Raw genomic sequence first — 18,377 nt, forward strand, 5'->3', positions numbered from 1 at the left:
CTTTAAACAACCAGGAGTAACATCCATTATTTTCCCAATTGCTGTGTGGCCTGTCACTCTAACATTAAAGGAAACTAGACTTATTGGATAAGAGTGGTCTCCTGGTAGTTCATACTTTTCCAGCTGCCTTCCAACTAGTGGAGATTTATCGGAGAACATTATGGTGTGGAGTTGCCAGGGCAGTGACAATAAAGGACAGTTGGTTATAGACAGGGCCTCCTAGACAGCTTTTGATTCAAGGCTATGACCTAGGTACCTACAGATACAAAGTCTAGATGTTTTTTGTACACTGAGAGACTGAGCCACTAAATCAGCACCTGGCAAACTTTACAGACCATGAGACTAATCTAGCCAGCTACTCGATTTTTTTTTTTTTTACAACCTGCCAGCTAAGAATGATTTTCACATTTTTAAATGGTCATATTTTTAAAGGTTATGTAAGAACCTATATGTAATGTCCTCAATTATGTATCTTGGCTCACCAAGCCTGAGGTATTTACTATCAGATCCTTTAAGAGAAAGTTTACAGAACCCTGCTGTAGCTGACACTCATGTAAATTAAATTCTCTTAAGACCAATGAATAAAGCGTAGCACCATTATTAATTTGTCACCAGAGATATCCAGTAAGCAGCGAATGCCCAACACAGGATGTCAAGTGACCTGGGAAGTGACTCAGGAGGGTAAAGCACAGAACCCAAATAGGAAAGGCAGTATGTATACAGTGGTTAAGGATGGCACATTAGGTCATCAAAACTCGGAAATTCTAACAAAATGTTCATTCTTCACAGCAGAGTACATCTCCCTAGCAGCTTGATAGTTTGGTTCTCCCTATCTACTTTGTTTTATCTAGAGAGTGCTAGACATATTAACACACTTGGCTTTACTGAACCCATCACTCCCCGTGCCCTCCCCCTCACTCCCCTACCATCACCCTTTTCCTGCTTATTCTCTTGTCCCACTGGGTGTCAAGAGCAAATCCTTATTCACTTGGGTTTGTCAGGGCTATGGCCTCCTCTATTATCATGTGATTAATTTACACAATGCTTAGAGCTCTAGTTAAACATCATCATTGCTACTTGCATACTATTAAACCTGCATTCATTTTGACAGACCACCTTTTTTAATCCCAATTAAACAGGGAAAACACCACTTGCATTTTGCCAATCTCAGCGTTTGCTCCAGTCACAAAACTTCCCAAAAGTAACAGCAGTGGCCTTTACGAGGTTCCTCAGTCTCTTCCCCAGATACATTATCTCTACCTGCTGGTCATATCTTCTGTTGTTCTCATGAGCTCAAATGATCTACTCCTAAAACTGGACCTTAAAATTCTTTGGCAAAATGAGAGATTCATCTGTTTACATTTGATCTCTTTTATAAAGATGAGATTAAAGACACTAAAAGCTCCTGCTTTTCCTCAGACTTCCCTTACTTTCTCTTTTCTGTTACATGTAAGGTTTTCTTGGGGGATCCTTTCACCTAATATGAAGCTGAATATGGGAAGACATTACTTTTAGGTTCTTAGTATTACTCATTCCTCCTTTCTAGTTTTAATCTTTCTATTGTTGTTCTTACTCAATTTTGCTATTTCCGTAACCTCATGGTCCTGCCAAATTACCTCTTTTTAAAACTTTCCCATTAGCCTTCCAGCTCTCAAAAGAGTTTTGGTCTCAGCAAAAAATAGCCACATCTCCTTTCCTGGCCTTTCTATATGCCTATTTCAGTTAGTTCCTGGACTTTTTTTTTTTTTTTTTTGAAAAGCCACTAACTCCTGGGGAGTATGAGCAGAGAATCCCATCAATATGATTATGTGTTAGTCTGAATTACTCTCCTAGCTCCCAGCTATGGAAGAACTACTTTTAAACAGAATGGGTGGGAAATTGATGGACAATATAGATAAACTTATCTTCCTGTTTTTCTAAAATATAATTTCATCTTCCAGAAGACCCTTGGACAAAGGTCTGAGAGTTTAAAATACACATAGTGGGACCAGTCATTCCAATAATGAATCATTGACACATCAAAACCAGTCTCATCCCTAGTCTTAATACCAGTGATTCTCAGACCACCTTTTCCTGATACTTCCATGTAGTTCAAAATTCTCTTCTCTTTCAGCTTTCAAAAACTCTCCTCCCATTACATTCTAATTCTGGAAGGCTTCTAAGAAATTTCTATCTATATAAAAATCCAAAGAAATAAATAAGTACCTCTTTGGAGTTACTTTTTTAAATTAAGATTAGAAAAATACTACACACTCTGGGATATTCACACAGAACAGGTTATGAAGCACTTAACCCAAAGGATCTTTAAACACAAGACTAACACTTGTATTGTTTTACAAATGCCTTGGAAATGTCTTGCCTAAAGGACCAGGAGATGCTCTATAGGATTTCTCCATTCTTCCCTCTTGAAAATCCTCAGGACTTGCTGTCCTCATCAGCCCTACCAACCTCACCAAATTACTGCTCTGGGGTTCCTGCCTCAGGTCACCGAGCATAATTTTCTCAAAAGATGAAAAATGCAAACCTTATATTAGATAGTCTTTTTGTTAAGTGACCAATTCTAAGGGAAGAGTCAATCACTCTAGGATGGTGACCAACTCAGGAGGTGCACGTGGGCCCAGGGAACCAAACCCATACATATACAGACTTCTGAAGGGCCACATGGTTGTAAAACCTCTAGCTCAGCTATGTGCACTCCTTTTGGTGGTGAAAGATAGTCCTTTTCAACCTAACAACTGGCATCCTCTTTCATTACTTGTGGCGCAGGCAATCAGTCAACGTGAGACAGAGCAGGAAGCTGCTGGAATGGGCGCGTGTGTCTAGCTCTCGGCTCTGAATGGTCTGCGCCTCACTCCAGAACGTTTCCTCCAGATGCTGCCAGCAGACACTCTGTAATACCTAAACCACAAATCATCACATTCCCCACCCTTTGAGCCAGGGCTTGTCCTTGAGCTTCCCACATACTGAGATATTAACCAAGCTGGCCACTGATACAATAGCTCCTTACAAATTCAGAGTAAAACCTGCCACGCCATCTGCTCGATATACTAAAAAGTGGACCTCCTACCATAAAAACAACCACTGTAGGTGAACCTCAGAGAGTAATGCAGGACATTTCAGGCATTTCACAAGTCATGAATCCTGGCTAGCTTACTAAAGAAAATATTTTATCAATGTAAACATGTCAGGCATACAACTTATCTAAAATGAGAACAAGTATCTCTCAGAAATGGAGCCATCTTGGAGAAACAGAATTACAGGCAGCCCACTTCACAGTCTTTGCCAACATCCAAGGAAACTGCTTTCCTCAAAATAAAGAAACTGAATTGCTGTCTGGTTGTTTTGGGAACCAGGGTGGGTTTGTTGTGTTTCTGGGTTTTGTTTTGTTTTTTTAAACAACTCTTAAGTTTTATCTGCTATGACACATTAAAGACATCTAAACCAAACAAAGTGTTTCCAAACTGTAATACTGTAACTTAGAAAAATCATTGACTGGACTATACTCACACTGAAAAGGTGCCGTAACTTGACCCTGCCCGTATCTCAAAGGGAACGAACCTTCAGTGGACTGCTCTCCTGATATCACCTTCTGGGCTGCAAAGTACTTGGGCTTCAGTACATATTCCTGGGTCTGGCCATGATGAATCATCACATTCTGTGAGGAAAGGGGTGTCACTCTGGGAAGAAACAAAGTGGGGATAGGGATATTAATTACAGATTTTTTAAAACTAAGAAGGGAAAAATAAATTAAACTTAGAAAGGAAATAGACTCCACACAAGGCTCAATTTTTCCTTCAAATACTGTAGTTACCCATTTATAACACAAGGGACTAACTGCTTACACTTAGAAACCTTAACATATGGGCACTGGGTGGTTCAGTTGGTGAAGTATCTGACTCTTGGTTTTGACTCAAGTCGGGATCCAGGGCAGTGAGATGGAACCCCACATTGGGCTCCACACTCAGCACAGAGTTGGCCTGTCTCCCTCTCCCCACACTGGCATGTGCTATTTACAAGTAAATAAATCAAGAAAGAGAGAGAGAGAGAAAGTGAGAAAGAGAAAAAGAGAGAAAGAAAGAAAGACCTTAACATCAAAGGGACTCTGCCTATCTAATCAAGAAGTGTAGGCTAAAGAGGCCACCACTAGTGGATTCTATCAGGGGATTCAGAGCACAGTTACCATAGCCCATATGCAGAACACAAGACATTTATATGTAATAAAGACATATGTGAGCAGGTACATATATTTAAAAAGTGCATTTTATATATGCTGATAAGTAGGCAGTATTGGAAATGCAAAGAGGGGAAAAGGAAGAAGAAAAACAGAAAGGAGATTATGCAAGAGATCCCCAGCTTGATCAGTTATGCAAAATTAACTGTCAACAATCAGAGCCTGAACAGTAAACAGTGGGACATCCCTAATGATAGAAAGCTCAAAAATTGGAAAAAAAGAATTCTTAATTACCTTTTGAAACATAATTATGATAAGGAAGAAACATATTCAACTTTTTCTAGTTCACATTTAAATATTTTATGCTGTATCTCATAACAATTAAAACTATTATGGTTAAATGTTTTATAATTACTAGCTCCTAAGAATAATAACAATGGTAATAGTAACTAATCACAATCTCATTTCTTCAATACCACAAGTCAAGACCTCTGGGGACTCCTGAACACAATTACTCTGTATTCACCCTCTGGTCCAACCGTTTTCTAGGACAGTTCTCTTTTGTTGCATGTAATGGAAACTATTCTCTTTTTAAGTAATTTTTTAAATTTTAATTCTAGTATGGTTAACATATAGTGTTACATTAGTTCTGATATTTTATCCAAACAATACAAAAACACTAATTCAAAGGGATACATGCACTCCTATATTTATAGCAGCATTATTTACAATAGCCAAGATATGGAAACTGCCCAAGTGTCCATCAATAGATGAACAGATAAAGAACATGTGGTAATATATACACAATGGAACATTATTCAGCATGTAAACTTTAAAATAATAAGCCTTTGCCCAGATTTAATAATTCCCTGGGGAACAGAACTAACATCATTAGCTAAGCAAGACTAATAAATAAACAATGTGAAGAAGATAGACCAACTAATTCCAGAAAATGCTTAATTGCTACTAAAACTGCTGGGACAGAGTTTTTTTTTTTTAAAGATTTTATTTATTCATTCATGAGAGACAGAGAGAGAGAGAGAGAGAGAGGCAGAGAAACAGGCAGAGGGAGAAGCAGGCTCCATGCAGGGAGCCCAACGTGGGACTCAACCCTGGGACTCCAGGATCACGCCCTAGGGCCGAAGGCAGGTGCTAAACCACTAAGCCACCCAGGGACCCCTGGGACAGAATATTTTAGCAGCAAACTGAGCCTATGGAAGGAGAGACCTCTCCAGAGTAACCCTGAATTTTACCGACCGTGGCATAATTAAAGGCATCTAAACCAATCAAAATATTCCCAAACTATGATACTTTAACATAGGAAATAGATGACTGGGATATAATCACACTGATAAGTAGTCCAAAGCCCCAAAGATTCTCCCAAATGAGGGGCTCTAAATAAGAAGAAATGACACTATGACAGGTGAGTATGAAAGATCAATTGCCAAGCCACAAAAACCACCACCACATAGTGTCTCATCAAAAGCAGTAACAGTCCTGAATAAAGGCAGTCTACCCAACTGATCCTAACTGGAGTTGATGGATAAGCTCTTCTGTGGGACAAGGCATCCGTGAGAAATGAAGGAAGAGGCTAGGATGAAGAGTACCTCCCCCTTAGCCAGTCAGTGATCTCGATCCACCACTTTACAGCTTAGAGTTGCAGGAAAACCTAGGAAAATCCACCCTGGGCCTGACTTTTCCCAGACACAATTCTATGGAAGGGCACTCCCTCTATCACTAGACTAATAACTTAAATTACTAAAAGCCTAAGTAAGGCTTAATGTTGTAAACACTTTTGTTTTGATGATGTAAGTGTTGGTTTGAACTTTAAGTATGTTTGGTTGGGATTGAGTAGAAAGTGTAACAGCTGGACACATCTGGTGGTGAATGATAAGAACCACAAGTCTACTCCATCAGCCTCGTGAAAACAGGAAGCTCTTCTTCCCATCTCCAGAGCAACTCACTCCCCAACTATGCTGTCATCCTGTCACTATGCTGTTGGCACCTGCTGGTAGAAGTATTCCTGTTCAGAAAGGAACACCATTCCAGCTCTGATCACTGCCAGGTAGGATGGGCTCAGGGCTGGGGGGAGAGAGAAGGTCCTGCCTCCTACTTGAGATCCTCCCTACTCTCCCCTCTGAATCAAGGAAGTGAGAGGCACCAAGAAATGAGCTGAAAGCTAATATATGGGCTCTTTTTCCCTACACCTAACTGGAAAGTAATGAATAAACAAATAAAATGAGCTTACCAGGTCTAGAACTTGAGTGACAACCCCAGCCATCGTGGACTTAAGGAAATGAGCAGTGAGTAAATGCCAGCACAATGATACTTAAGTCTGACTACAGTAGAAGCACTCTCCAAGTCACAAACACAGTGCAGACATGGAGCTACACCTGGACTGCGCTTCCTCTTTTCCACCACCTTTCCTCTTCCCCAGTGCAAGCGTATAAATGCACAGGAACAGACTGAAGCCACTCTGAGTGACAGCCCCACAGATTAGGAAGCAAAGCATGAATGGTGGCAGCACATGGGACAGACGGTGGAAACTGAACAGTTTCTCATTTCACAAATACATGATTTGGATCCTCTTCACTCTTCCTCCCTTTATGGTGGGTTTCCACTCTTCCCTCTAATTTCATCGTTCTGTTATTTCCACTCAGGACAACCTCTCAGTCTCACAAATATAAATCCTCTTTAACTCTTCTTTCTCTTTTACCCAAATATTTCAGGAATAATCTCTCTCCTTTCATTTCAACTGGGGTTTTCTCCATTCTTCCCTCCTCCTGGGTGGTGGGAATGTAATTTAATTATCACTAGTGAACATCAGATTTGTCAGAGCATTAGTTTTTTTTTTTGAGAGAACTAAAATACTAGGGAAAATTAAGCTAAGAATGAAAACTGTAGGACCTCTGGTTCAAAATGATTTTTTTTAAGGTACCTATATATCTCAGTTTCCTCCAAAGATGTCCTTAAAATTATAAAAAATAAAAGAAGATTTAAATCCAGAGTTGACATGTGGCTGTTACACAACAGTATAGCCACACTAGTCATTACAAGATGGGAAATATTCTGTTCTGATAAACAGCTGTTATCCCAAAGCCCTTAGTGGCCCCGCCTCCCTCTACTGGGCCTCCCAAGACACACATCCCTTCAATCCTATAAATAAGGAGTTGACATGTGGCAGAGCTGGATCTCTGGATCTCTGAATCTCTGTTCAGCATCCCTTCTGATTAGTCAATACCTGTGCCACACAGGGTAATAAATATGGTTCATTTTGGCCATTAATAAACACACAAGAGAGATTTCAACAAATCTGTAAGACTCAAAGTAGATTGAGAAATGCTGACTGTTGTAGCAGCATGGAGGAAGCCATGGCCTGAGAAATATTTTAACTTCTTCTAGGTACACCTGCAGTAAGAAGTCCATCATGCTTGGGAGACCCAATACATGTGTACATATGGGGTCTGTGTTTTCATATAACTCAAACAAGTTTTATACAACAATATTTACCCTTACCATGCGGAGGGCATTTTGATGTTTTGTCCTCTCATCTATTTTTTAAGTGACAGTCTTGAACCACTACATTGATTTCATGACTTCATGACTCCCTAATGGGTTGCAACCAGTAGGCTTAAGGGCACTGGTCAAGAATCATTCTGTGAGGGCACAGGCACAAAGGAAGCAATCTTCTTGGGGAAACACAGAGGCATTTTGGACCTTAAACCAAGTAAAGCAAAGGGTGATGAAAAGTAGGGCTAAACACTGGTGTCTTAACTAAAAAAATCTATCTATAAAGGCAGCTATCCTCCCCAACTCTAACACACAGAGCATCCATAAGTCAGACTTCTATCCTTCTCAGGGGAAAAAAAAAAAAACTAGTATTCTTCCCTAAAAGAATAGAACTGTATTGTATAAGTTTTAAAAACTTACTGCTCCCCACTCCCAGAATAAGGCCTTCTCATTCTGGATTCTGGGTTCCCCTAGATCAAAGACTGCTCTCCCATTTTTCCCCTAAAAAGAAGCTTGCCAGGAAATCAGGAAGACCGCAAGCTCCAAGAGAGTAATGCCAGGGGGAAAAGGAGTCATGAAAATAAAAAATATGATTGCGATTTTGAAGACACTTGACTATATGGTATAAATACAACTGTTAGAAAGAAAAATGGGAGAATACATTCAAATTTGAGCTAAGAACACTTCTTCAAGAAGCATGCATGAGAGTGAAGGACACATAAAGAAAGAAAGTCAAGCATTGAGTGGTACATCCATGAACAAAATATTACAAATGCTGTAATGATCAGAAACAACCAGGTTACCAACTTTGGTGACATCAACGTACAAAATTAGTGAGAGAAGTTGGGAAATTTCTTTTTTTTTTTTTTTAAGATTTTATTTATTTAGTCATGAGAGACTCAGAGAAAGAGAGACATAGGCACAGGGAGAAGCAGGCTCTCTACGGGGAGCCTGATGTGGAACTTGATCCCAGGACCCTGGGATCATGACCTGAGCCAAAGGCAGACACTCAACCACTGAGCCACCCAGGTGCCCTGAAGTTTGGAAAATTCTTGGAGAAGAAAAGGAAGGAAGACTGGGAGAGCCACCACCTTCACTTTATAAAATGCAAAGTCATTAGATACTAGTCATGACCTTGATAGATGACATTGACTTAAGAAGAAACAGAAGCATAAATGTGCTGTTGGGGTGTACACAAGCTATGAAAATGAAATAATGATTGTGAGAGAAAGGGTGGGAAGTAAGAGGGAAAGCAAATAAGTTAAATCTTCACCTTCTATGGCAAGAAGTGTTTAGAGACATCTAAAAGGAATACATGGGGATCCCTGGGTGGCGCAGCGGTTTGGCGCCTGCCTTTGGCCCAGGGCGCGATCCTGGAGACCCGGGATCGAATCCCACATCAGGCTCCTGGTGCATGGAGCCTGCTTCTCCCTCCGCCTGTGTCTCTGCCCCTCTCTCTCTCTCTGTGACTATCATAAATAAATTTTAAAAAATTTAAAAAATTAAAAAAATAAATAAATAAAAGGAATACATGAAGAAATGGCTGGATGGAACTTACTATCAGAAGGACCAATATGACTTGAGGATTAAATGCTAGATGGCTGGGGACTAATAGAAAAGGACTCAAGTGATAATGAAGGTTTTAAGCCTGGTTAACTGGACAGGTACTTTTGTTCAAGGTCACGGGAAAAAGAAAGAGCAAAGAGAAAGGGTCAGTCTGCAAGGACGGTAATTATGTTAGAGACAGAACATGGAGCAAGTCTCTAAGGGCCCATTAGGGAAAGCCTCCAAGATGAAGAAAAGTGATGTTCTAAGTGGAGCCAATTTCTTCAAAGGCAAAAATGTTTCAGAAAAAAAGAACACAGAACTACATGATCTGGAGGATATTCACACTTAAGGGTAGGGACATAAAGAGAAAATGGGGGGGAAAATTTGGAGAAAAACAAGAATAATGCAGATCTAGAAAGGACAAATGGAAGAATGTTTCCAGGGAAACTTTCTAGGACAAATGGGTGGCTCAGTGGTTGGGTGTCTGCCTTTGGCTCAGGTTGCGATCCTGGAGTCCTAGGATTGAGTCCCACATTGGGCTCCCCACAGAGAGCCTGCTTCTCCCTCTGCCTGTGTCTCTGCCTCTCTCCGTGTGTCTCTCTCATAAATAAATAAAACCTTTATTGAAAAAAAAAAAAAGAAGAAGGTTTCTAGGAGGAAAAGAGAGAGAACCACCTGCCAATTGCAGCACAAGAAGCAGGAAAAGAGATTCAGGAAGGCCATGCCTGGGTTAGGGAGGCCACTGGCACCATCCACAGCATGGTGGTTTCAGTAGTGAGAGGAGTGTGGCTGCAGCAGGCAATACACTTGATAGGTGACACGCTGCGACACAAGGACAAGACAGACGAGGAAACATGGGCCAGAGCTGAGGGGTATGGCTGGCCATCTGGAGACCCGCATCTGTAGACACCTCTGTATCTTTGGAAGCGGAGGGGAAACAATCGCATACAACTTCTTTCCTTAAAAGAAAGGATTAGTCACACACTGTTTACACTGCTGCCTTCCTAGTGGCAATTTTTGGCACACGTATGGACTAAACTTTTCCACATTTCTACTAGATTCATTATTTGACCTGTGGAACGGGTGGGAGGATCTGGCAAAACACAAGCCCCTTTCCACTTAAGAAAAGAGCTCTGGACCTCACAGAAGGAAACCCCCATCAGGCCATAAAATGTTTCCCACAGAAGGCCAGTCTAAAGCAATCCAAACCTTTCCCCTATGGTTAGAGCCCTCAGGTTCATAATCCAGATGAAGAAAAACCAGAAGAGGAAGAAAACAGAACGACAGAAGGAAGCCACCAAGGGTCACCCCCCGGCTTTCAGGGCCAGTTTGTCCTTACAAAATTCGAGGGATCAGATGTGCCTTGCATGGGTTCCACGTTGTTCAAAAGCACGGGCACATGCCCCTCGAGGAAACGGCAGTGCGCCCAAGTATATGAGATGTCAGCTGCAGTGTGATGGGGGAAACAGAGTTCTTGAGGATGACACGCACAGAGGGGAAGGACCAAGGAAAAACACATGGCAAAGAGGTCCCCAGGCAGCGTAACACACGTGGAAAGGGAGACTACCTTCCGTGATGACCCCATTCACACAGAATGATCCCTCAGACCAAAAAAAGATTAAGAGGTAAAAGGCTGCTGATGACGAGATCAAAGGGTAGCACAGACTGCCAGTAACCGGATAAGGAGAGCTGGAGGGAGCCAGAACACACACAGTGAAAGTACAGTGAAACAAGCAAACACAAAGTCTTGAGAACAGAAAGAAAGAAAAGAGACTATGAAAAATCTAAGTGTAGCGGATAGACCAGTATAGGATTGAGGAAATGAAAACGGGACGGTAGATATTGCAAGGGGAGAGGGAACGCATGGAGATTAAGTAAACTTTAGTGGTCATTGTTAATAAATAGGGAAAATACAACCAAGTAGTTCGTGAACCAATTTTCATTTGTAAGTGGTTCTTTCCTGGGAGTGATTTTGCCCCCCAGAGGGGCTACTGAGTGTCCTATATTGTACAGGGCAGTCCTCCACAAGAATGAATTATTTGGCCCCAAATGTCAACAGTTCCAAAGATGAAAGACCCTGTTCTCAACATGTGCTATTATCACCAAATGATTTTAATAAACATACGTAAAGAGCAAATGGCCTGTGACTAGGGACATAGCCCTGTACTCAAGTTGCCTGGGTGGCAACCTGCAAGGGAAGCTAGCTATCACTGAAAATGTTATGGAATAGCAATTTTTTAAAAAAAGTCATTCACAGAAGCCCTTGTAGGAACAATACAACATAGAGTTGGGAAGAACTTTTTGTTCAACTGCTTGGCATGGGAGAGTGCTATGAAGAGATGGTGGGCAAATAGTCGCCAAACTGCTTTCTAAGGTAGGCAAGTCCAATCTACCATACATGTTTAGTTATGCTAAGAAGGTCACCCACGTTTGGAGCTTGGTGCCAACTGTTGGGGTAACAAAGGTGAGTGCTGCATCTACAACTTCCCACATCTGCCTTTCCTTCAAATGATCTTCCAAATGATCCCTAAAGAAATGTCTGATCTAAGGCGTCTCACAATTGGCCCCCCAAGAGGGAACCTGTGTCTCCACACAGCCCTGGTTAGGCAATATTCTTCTCAAAATGACTGCTACATGAAAACATCCCAGGAATTCTCAACTCATCTCATCCCAAGTTCCTAGAGGAGGGGAAAATATAATCAATGGGTCATAATGAAGAGGAAATTTTAAAAAGCAGCAGGGAAAAGTCCTCCTCTTGGAAAGTTTAACAAAATAATCCCCAAAGTTCGGAAATAAAAAATGAAGTTGGCTGAAATTAGTGCTTGGAAAAAAATGTAAATGGTCTAAACAACTCCATTAAAAGTCAGGGGTTGTCAGAATGGTTAGCAAGCAAGACCCAACGACACGCTGCCTACAACAAACCCACTTTAACTATAAAGACAAACATGTTAAAAGCAAAAGAATGAGAAAAGAGTTCACATGTTCACATGAATCATAACCAAAGCTGGAGTGGCTATGACTACTATGTTAATAACATGCAGAGTAGATTTCAGAGCAAAGAATATTACTAAGGATAAAAAGGATCATTTCATAAGGATAAAGGGTCAATTCATCAAGAGGACACAAGAATCCTAAACAGCTGTGCACTTGATAACAGAGCTTCAAAATATGTGAAGCAAAAACTGTTTTTTTAAAAAAAAGCCATGAGAAACATAATTTTGTTGTTTTAGTTCCTGTTTCAATATCTGTTTAAAAAATTAACAGAACAAGTACATGGAAAATCAGTAAGGATATAAAAGACTTAACACTATCAACCAACTTAACCTAATTGACATTCATAGAACACCCCACCCAACAACAGCTTAACACATGTTTTTCAAGTACATACAGAGTATTTACCAAGATAGACCATAATTTGGGTATATAAAAAGTGTCAGTAATTTTTAAAGGATTTGAGTCATACAAACTATGTTCTCTGGCCATCATGAAATTAAATCAGAAATCAGTAACAGAAAGATCTCTGGAAAATCCTCTAAATATGTGTAAACTAATAAACCAAACCAGATTTGTGAACTTCAAAACAACCAAATGATTCACAGAACTAGAACAATCTAAAATTTGAATGGAAACATGAAAGATCCCAAATAACCAAAGCAATTTTGAAAAAGAAAAGCAAAGCTGGAGGCATCACAATTCCGGACTTCAAGTTAGGAAGTATAGAGTATATAAAACTTCAAGTTATATCACAAGCTGTAGTGATAAAGACAGTATGGTACTGGCACAAAAACAGACACACAGATCAACAGAACAGAATAGAAAGCCCAGAAATAAACCCACAACTGTATGGCCAAATACTCTTTGATAAAGAAGGAGAGAATATCCAATGGAAAAAAGACAGTCTCTTCAACAAATGGTGTTAGGAAAACTGGAGAGCCACATGCAGAAGAATGAAACCAAAACCAGACCACTTTCTTACACCATACACAAAAATAAATTCAAAATGGATAAAAGACCTAAATGTGAGACAGGAAATCATCAAAATCCTAGAGGAGAACACAGGCTGTAACCTCTTTGACATTGGCCATAGCAACTTCTTATGAGATAGGTCTCCTGAGGCAAAGGAAATAAAAACAAAAATAAACAATTGGGACTTCATCAAAATAAAAAACTTCTGCACAGCGAAGGAAACAATCAACAAAACTAAAAGGCATCCTACAGAATGGGAGAAGATATCTGCAAATGACATATCTGATAAAAGCTAGTATCCCAAATAAAGAATTTATCAAACTCAACACCCAAAAACCAAATAATCTAGTTGAAAAATGGGCAGAAGACATGAATAGACATTTTTCAATGAAGATATACACATAGCCAGCAAAATGTGAAAAGATGCTCAACATCACTGATCATCAGGGAAATACAAATCAAAACTACAATGACAGATCACCTCATACCTGTCAGAATGGCCAAAATTAACAACACAAGAAACAACAGGTGCTGGCGAGGCTGTGGAGAAAGAAGAATCCTCTTACACTATTGGTGGCGATACAAACTGGTGCAGCCACGCTGGAAAACAGCATGGAAAAAAAATTTTTTTTAATTAAAAAAAAAAAAACCAGCATGGAGGTTCCTCAAAAGTTAAAAATAGGACTACCCTAAGACCAGCAATTGCACTAGTAGGTATTTACCTAAGGAATACAAAAAATAGTAATTTTTGCACACCAATGTTTATCTACAATAGCTAAATTATGGAAAGAGCCCAAGTGTCCATCGACTGATGAATGGATAAAGAAGATGTGGGGTGTGTGTAAAATGGAATATTACCCAGTCACAGAAAAGAAAGAACTCTAGTCATTTGCAACAACTGGAATGGAGCTAGAGAGTATCATGCTAAGTGAAATAAGTCTGTCAGAGAAAGACAAATACCATATGGTTTCACTCGTATATAGAGTTTAAACAGAACAAATGGGCATGGGGGGAAAAAAGAGAGAAGCAAAACAAGAAACAGACTCTTTACTATACAGAATAAATGGATGGTTACCAGAGGGGAGGTGAGCGGGGGAATGGGTGACATAGGTGATGGGGATGAAAGAAGGCACTTGGTGATAGGATCCCCAAGTGTTATACAGAAGTATCTAATCACTATGTTGCACACCTGAAACCAGTATTACACTGTATGTTAACTGGAATTTAAATAAAAACTAAAAAAAAAAAAAAAAGAAAAGTCCTGGGAAATCTAATACACACTACACATATAGCATGGTGCCTACAGTTAATATTATAGTACTTAATAGTTTAAATTTCCTAAGAAGATATATTGCAAATGTTCTCACTACAATAAAAGGTAATTTGTGAAGTAATAAATGTTAATCACCTTGACTGTGTAATTATTTCACAACACGTACGCATATCAAACCATCACATTATAGACCTTACATATGTACAATTTTTGTCAATTATTAAAAAAAGAAGGATCAAAGAAGAAATCAAAAGGAAGATTCTAAATTATTTTGAACTGAAAAATGAAAACACAACCTACCTAAATCTATGGGATACTGCTTAACCCCTATCAAGGAGCAAACATGTGGGGCTAAATATCAATGACCTCAGCTTCCACAAAGAGAACCTAGAAAAAAAAAATTGAAGCCCAAAATGGAGAGGAAATAATGGTCAGGGCAGAAATTGATGAAATAAAGAAATAGAAAAAAAAAATCACTAAACCCAAAAGTTGGCTTAAGATTAGTGAAACAAAAAAAGACACAAATTGTCACTATCAGAAATGGGAAGGGTGATACCACCACAGACTCAAAAGTTTTAATGGAACAATTTGAAGAAGCCCTCATTAGCCAAAGATGAAACAATTTTAGGACTGGTAAGAAAAAGTGATCATTTGAAATATTTCATATATAAATACACCCATTAATTTAAGAAAATAAGCCGGGGGGTACCTAGTGGCTCAGTCAGTCAATGTCTGACTCTTGATCTCAGGGTCATGAATTCAAGTCTAGAGTTGGTTTTTGTTTTGTTTACAGAAGAAGAAGAAAAGAAAGAAGAAAGAAGAAGAAAGAAAGAAGAAGAAGAAGAAAGAAGAAGGAAGGAAGAAGGAAGGAAGGAAGGAAGGAAGGAAGGAAGGAAGGAAGGAAGGAAGGAAGGAAGGAAAAGGAGAAGGAGGAGAAGGAGAAGGAGAAGGAGAAGGAGAAGAAAAGAAAAAAAGTTCTAACTCATCTTTGGAAAATGCTAGATAATCAACTCATTTCAAAACTGGTCAATGCAAGAACAGAATCAAGCACAGGATACTCTCATGTGATGGATATTTTTACGTCAACTTGGAGGGTATTTTTGAATGAGATTAACACTTAAGTCACTGCACTAGGTAAACAGATGGCCCTTCATAATGTGAGTTGAAGGCCTCCCTGGCTAACAGCAAATTCTTAGCAGCAGACTGCCTTTGAACTTTACCTCTACCACTGGTTCTCCTGGGTCTTCTACCTGCCGACCCAAACCAAAGATTTGAACTTACCAGCCCCCACATCACATAAGCTAATTCCTCATCAATAAATCTCTTTATACGTACACACATACTTACTGCTTCTGTTTCTCTGGAGATGCCTAATATGCCCACTTATATAAACTGAACTCCAGCCAAATAATTGAGGAAAGGAAATAAAAAAGGAACAGAATTAAAACACCATGGTTTGCAAGCCATTAGAAAATGGAGGTGCTGATCATCAATGGCTGCTAGCATCACAAAGACAGACAACATGTGCCCCTTAATGGAAGAGCAGGACCCAACTTATGAAGCAGTCCAATCAAAAATCAAATTCGAATCTGATCAAGCCTCTAGATCTTACACATTAATAGGAAACTCAGTGGAACAGAGTACATGTTAGTATCACAGGGGTATAACTAGCATATAATCAATCCATGGTTGCTGCAAGAAATTTCAAGTAAAAAGAGAGGAGATTAAAAGATTCAAGAATATGAATCTGTGGCAATGGATGAACACTGTTTTGATCCTGATGTGAACAAGTAGGTAGCATTTGTGAAACATTTTGAGAAATTTAGATACCTGAGTTTTTAACAATATTATTTGTTTTGCAAGGCTAATAGTCTTGCAGCTACTTATTAAGAACCCATGTCTCTTACAGATACATGCTGACACATTCACAGATTGATTTCAAAATAATCAGAGGGAGGCACAGAAACAGACTGAGTATAAGCAAAGCAAGTGACTTTGAGTTATTAAGCATGAAAAGCTGGTGCGTAGATATTTTGAGGGGTTTTATACTATTTTCTTTGTTATTTTTGTGTTTAAATATTCTATGAGTTTACAAAATATGCCCTACAACAATTATCTTTCCTGATTTTTTTTAATCTGTATCAAATTACATATTTACAAGCACTCTCTGGGTAAGGTAAGAATATTACTTATTCACAAAAAGAAAAATGGAGATCAATGAACAGCAGGAGGGAAAAAAGGATGAAATAGAAAATGCCAGCAATTCATATCCTCTCTTTCCTTCTATTGTTAATTATCATAGCTATGTGCTAATGAGACAGATATCGTGTCTGCCAAGAGTGAAGTAACTATTCAACAGCCCTGAAAAAACCAGAAGACTAAAATCATCAAAACTTTGAACTGGATTAAGTTATTTAGCAAGTAACCATGGAAGGAAATAATGTTAATAGCTAAAGTCCTTAGTTTTGTCAAAAAATGAGCTGCTACATTTGGTTACTTGGGACAATGTCCCTGAACACAAACTAAAAAGGAACTGTAGTCATCTATTTATCTAAACCAAGAAAAGCCAGAGGAAACCCAATTTAATGCAATCCAAAAAAATTCCAAAATGTAAACAATAAGGCCTCTACCCTATTGGGGAACTGCCAAACACAAGGCTTTTTAATCAAACCTTAGGAACCAAATCCTGACTCAACTACTTACCATGGGAAGGAAGGGGAGAATTGCCTCAATTTCCTCATTGTAATCTAAGGGGAATAACAACCACTTCATAAAGTTAACATGAAGACAAATACAAACTGTGATTTTTTTCTGAAATGTGTGGAAATACCTAGCACACATGTGATTCACAAACAAGAGTGTCCGATTCTTTCTCTTCTACCAGGTACGGAGGACATCACAAAAAGAGAATTCCACCCCTCTGATTATATTAGAGTTCATATTCAGAAATCACCCAAATGGATAGTTAAGAGAGAAAAGCAGAATTTGTTTCAAAGTTTTATAAGTAATTTCAGATTTTTTTTTTTAAGACCGTGAGTTTGGAACGTATAGTCCCATTCAGCAACCTTAAGGGCAGTTGCTCATAATGATACACTTACAAAGGAAAGCCCTCCATGAGTTTGCAAGAGTCCAGGAACTCAGTATTACAGCTGCTATGGAATACTGTTTGGCAGTGTATCAAAAACACTAAATATAGTATTTCTGTATGATCTAGCAATTCCGCTACCAGGTATAAACCCAACTGAAGGCAAGGAGTCAAACAGATAAGCGTACATCAATGTTCATTGCAGCATCATTCATAATAGTCAAAAGGGTAGAAACAACCCAAGATATACCCTTTGCAGATGAATGGATAAACAAATTGTGATACATACATACAATGGAATATTATCCAACTCTACAAAGGAATGAAGTTCTGACACATACTATAATGTGGATGAACCTGAAAAATGTTATGCCAAGTGAAATAAGCCAGATTAAAAAGGCCAAATTTTGTATGATTCCATTTTTAGGAGTTACCTGGAATAGGCAAATTTATAGACACAAAGTAGAATAAACAGGAGTAAGGGATGAGAGTTTTGTTTAATAGGCACAAAGTTTCTGGTTTGAGGTGAGGACAGTTTTGGAAACAGACACTGGTGATGGTTGTACAACACTGTGGATGTAATTAATGCTAATGCATTATATACTTAAAATGGGTGAAATGGCAAATTTTGTTATCTATGTTTTACCACAATTGGAAAAAAAAAAAACCTACATAATGAAGATCTCAAATCCATTTAAAAAAAATAGCACTACAGTCAGAGAGGAAAGGAGAAGGTAGGTTTCTCAGCCCCTGAGCTCCCTAGGTTCCAGAATTTCTGGATAATACAGCATAAGACTTGTTCATCTCAGCAAAAAAGTATGTTC

General features: G+C 39.1%; 1 protein-coding gene across 7 annotated transcripts in view; it reads right to left on the reverse strand.

Moving 5' to 3' along the window:
* Positions 1-18,377, reverse strand: part of LTBP1 (latent transforming growth factor beta binding protein 1) — a 390,140-nt gene that overhangs the window by 248,391 nt on the left and 123,372 nt on the right. For 6 of the 7 annotated variants that reach the window (XM_041755926.1, XM_041755923.1, XM_041755924.1 and 3 more), the window contains exon 4: positions 3,508-3,677. In XM_041755926.1, the coding sequence (XP_041611860.1) occupies positions 3,508-3,677 (170 nt within the window). The remainder of the gene's footprint in view (positions 1-3,507; positions 3,678-18,377) is intronic. The other variant, XM_041755928.1, reaches the window with a different exon arrangement.

The sequence above is a fragment of the Vulpes lagopus genome, chromosome 5 (genome assembly GCF_018345385.1).
Source record: "Vulpes lagopus strain Blue_001 chromosome 5, ASM1834538v1, whole genome shotgun sequence".
NCBI lineage: Eukaryota > Metazoa > Chordata > Mammalia > Carnivora > Canidae > Vulpes > Vulpes lagopus.